General features: G+C 46.1%; 1 protein-coding gene across 1 annotated transcript in view; it reads right to left on the reverse strand.

Moving 5' to 3' along the window:
* Positions 1 to 1,151: 1,151 nt before the first annotated feature.
* LOC123039958 (uncharacterized) overlaps positions 1,152 to 3,605 on the reverse strand; it is a 9,033-nt gene continuing 6,579 nt past the window's right edge. The window contains exons 9-11 of the mRNA XM_044462933.1: positions 3,326 to 3,374; positions 1,926 to 2,850; positions 1,152 to 1,831 (exon numbers count right to left, since the gene is read on the reverse strand). Of these exons, the coding sequence (XP_044318868.1) occupies positions 1,279 to 1,831; positions 1,926 to 2,850; positions 3,326 to 3,374 (1,527 nt within the window). The 3' untranslated portion in view covers positions 1,152 to 1,278. The remainder of the gene's footprint in view (positions 1,832 to 1,925; positions 2,851 to 3,325; positions 3,375 to 3,605) is intronic.

Here is a 3,605-nt window from a genome sequence, read left to right on the forward strand (position 1 = left end):
ACCAATGGCATATTTTCTAATCTTTCTAATCCTCAAGCGCATTGCATCCATCTGGATCTTGTGTAGATCGACGATATCGGCAACATGCAACTCCAATTTCATCTTCTCTTCTTCAATTCTTTAAAAAAGAATATTCAAATAATTGTTTTTTCAACTAAATTTAACCTTTCGACTAGAAGGTCAGTTGGAATTCCCGGTTCACATACCTCCTAGATAAAAATATCTATGTCAAGTTGGTCGGCATAATTGACATTAAGACTAGATAAAAGAAATAGTTATAAAAGATAATATACCACATCCGAATCATAGACAGGACGAGAGCCGAGGGGGGCGGATATCGAAACCATGGCACTATATAATAACAAATAATAATACAAGTAGGAAAATTATACAAGCAACTATCTAAATCATACAAGTAAGAAAAATATAAGAACAACAGGCTCACCACGGTGGTGGCGGCAACGAGATCGCGCGGACAATCGACGGCGGTGAGGACGAGGACGAGATCTAGGAGGAAGAACAGAGGAGAAAACTTAATTAAGTGTGGCTCGGGCACCTCATATAATGTTTGTTTTGTGTGAACTCAAGTGGCATCATGTTCTCAGGCATTTCATCGAGCACCTCTTGTGCATAGGAAGGGAAAAACAAAGTAGCACACACCTCCCACCTTCTATGAGGAAAAAACAGAAAAGAGGGCGGACAAGGGCAGGGGTATATATAGGCAAATTTGTAGTCCCACTTGGTGTCCAAAACTAGGACTAAAGATGGATCTTTAGTCCCGGTTGGAGACACCAACTGAGACTAAAGGGCATCGCGCCTGACCCAACTCCTTTAGTCCCGGTTGGTGTCTTGAACCAGGACTAAAGGGCATCGTGAGGTAGCCACTAAACCTGACAAAATTAACGACGCAGTCAATGGTTTAGAAGCTGGTGTCAAATTCTTCAGATAATCTTTCACCCCCATCAAACGACCATCACCGCTCCTTATTCAGCTATTACTGTCGTTCGATGGCTGAAATCGACACTGATGCCGTTTACCACTAGTTACCGTTGAAGTCGCTTTTACTGTCAGTCAGCTCTGTGTAGCGAGCTGAATCTATCAATAGCGGGGCAACGACGTTGTGGCTAGGATCCATTATCTTGCAAATCCCCCAATAATGCCAAAATGGTTGAACCAAAATAGATCCATGTATTACAAAGTATATCAAATCGGCCCTATAATTGGCCTTACAAGTTACAACTCACATATGCATGATCATATACTCGATCTCTATACTGTTCATAGTTTGTTTATGTCCCTACTGCCGACATTGACCATAGGATCATCAGTGATCTCCTCCTCGACATCGTCATCCGCTGACGGCACTGGCATCCGCGGTTCTTTGTGGAACTTCCTGGCCTGCTCCAGGTACTTGTTCATTCGTGGCGTTGCGAACAGACGCATTGCATCGATGTCACCACCCCTCCCAGCGAAACGCTGCCAGCCGTGTGAAGACTCGGACGACAACGCGTATGCGCGGCCATGCTCCTTGTAGGATGCATGGGTCTTGCAGACCTCCAAGAGCTCCCGCAGCTCGATCCTGAACTGATCCTCCGGCATGTTCCGGGACTCCACCAGCAGCAGCTTGTCATAGACATTCTGCAGACGGGCCAGCACAACGCCATCGTAGAAGTTTGTCACTTTCTTGATTGTCTTGGCCGTCCTCAGACGGGCCTCCTCCCTCTTTAAGTCCACCTGCTTCTCCTCCTCCTCTAAGTCTGAGACATCCACGCTGGTGCGCCACACGGTCAGCGCCTCAGGAGTCACGACAAACTTCTGCCTCCCAGCAGATCTGCACAACAAAATAATTCAGTCATCACAATCACATCAATTAACAGAGCGCATCATATTTGACTTGATATTTATGTCTTTGAACTGATTGATACCTGCTTCCATATGAGTACATGACCTTTAGGATCTCGGCACTGTGCTCACTCCCGATAGCAGGGAGGCGGAGGTTGACAACGACCTTGCGCACTTCCCTGCTGTAGATGTTGCCAAACCTAACTGTTACTGAGCCCCCGGCCTGCGTCTTCGGATAGCTTCCTGCGGTCACGTTCAATATCTCCGACTCATGTCCGACAGGTGCCACCGTCAGCTCAAGGTTCTGAACCGAGACAGTTAGCAGACCGGCAAGGCACTGGGAGAAGGCCATTGTCAGGCCTCCACTGCCAATGTCCTGGTCCCGGATGTGGGAGAACGTCCCTCCCATACTGTTGGCGGCGATCATGCTGAGTACTGTGTGGTCACTGTTCATGCCAAAACCAAACGTGTAGACAGGCACGTTGCCCAAATTAATCTGAGTAGCACCACCACCACCTCCAGCTTGCTGGTCGTTGCTCATGAGCATGATTCCAGCGATGCGGTCGCTGCTGTCATTGCGGTATGTGAGGACTTTGAGCCCGGTCAGGAGGCCGCCCTTGATGTGGGTGTAAAAGTCACCAATGGCTTTTAGGCCGTCAATGAGATCATCTAGCTTCCGCCGTGAGGACTCGGTGATCTGCTGCAGTGGGCACAGCTTCACGGCAGAATCAGAAAAAATTGTGATGATGGAGAGGCGGTCCATGGGGCTTAGCTTCCGCAAGACAAACCGCATGGCCATCTTCACATGGTCCATCTTCTCACTGTCCATGTTGCGACTAGCATGCAGGACGACCACCAGGTCAAGACCCAGCCGGTCACAGGTAGTGGCGCAGCCGCTGATCTCCAGCATCACCTTTTTGTTACACTTCTCGGATGAAGCCTTTGTGTTGTTCTTGATGGCCAGCTGCACAAGCCCAGCTTCGATCGGTGTTGGCAATGGGTTCCTCCCTGTATGCCGCCATTGCAAATCAATACAGCTATTTCACAAGTGTCCTTAATTTTTGGTTCACCAATCATTAATTTACTACTCCCCTCCGTAAAGAAATATAAGGGGGTTTAGCTCACTATTTTAATGATCTAAACGCTATTATATTTGTTTACAGAGGGGTAGTAGTTTTCTCGCCGATTACATGCCATCTATAGAAAAACAAACAAATATTCTATATATGAATCACCTACAAAATAAAGAACAGGCTTTGCTCGATTAATTATCGACAGTCTGGAGGAGCCATCATTGGCCCCTCGTCGATTAATTACTCTTCCTATTTTTTAGATGATTACTCTTTCATATTTAATTGATCTCTGGTGGCAAAGCACATGGAGCAATATAATCTGCAATTGATTTCGTGTGGCATCTGTACCAAAACTATTTTCACGAGATGCCATGCAAAATTATTAGAGTTAGCTAAAGATGCATACTTACCCGAGCTTGTGTGTTGTTCCATGGCCTCATTCCTTGAGAAGTCGATTGTCTACAAACATAAAAATTATGGGTTCATATAAAATGTTTTTATTTGTGAGAACCTCTCCTCAATTGCGAATCTACGGTAGTACTCTAAAAATATCTATTAGTCCTACTTAAACAAAGCATTTATTCTTCGACAAAGCTAAAATCCGAACGACAGGAATTTCGGTGGTACGTCCGAACTATTAGATAGCCGTTCCATCCGCATTGCAGAGCTGAATTCGCTCGTTCCGTTCTG

The sequence above is a fragment of the Triticum aestivum genome, chromosome 2B (assembly GCF_018294505.1).
Source record: "Triticum aestivum cultivar Chinese Spring chromosome 2B, IWGSC CS RefSeq v2.1, whole genome shotgun sequence".
In the NCBI taxonomy this organism is placed as follows: Eukaryota; Viridiplantae; Streptophyta; class Magnoliopsida; order Poales; family Poaceae; genus Triticum; species Triticum aestivum.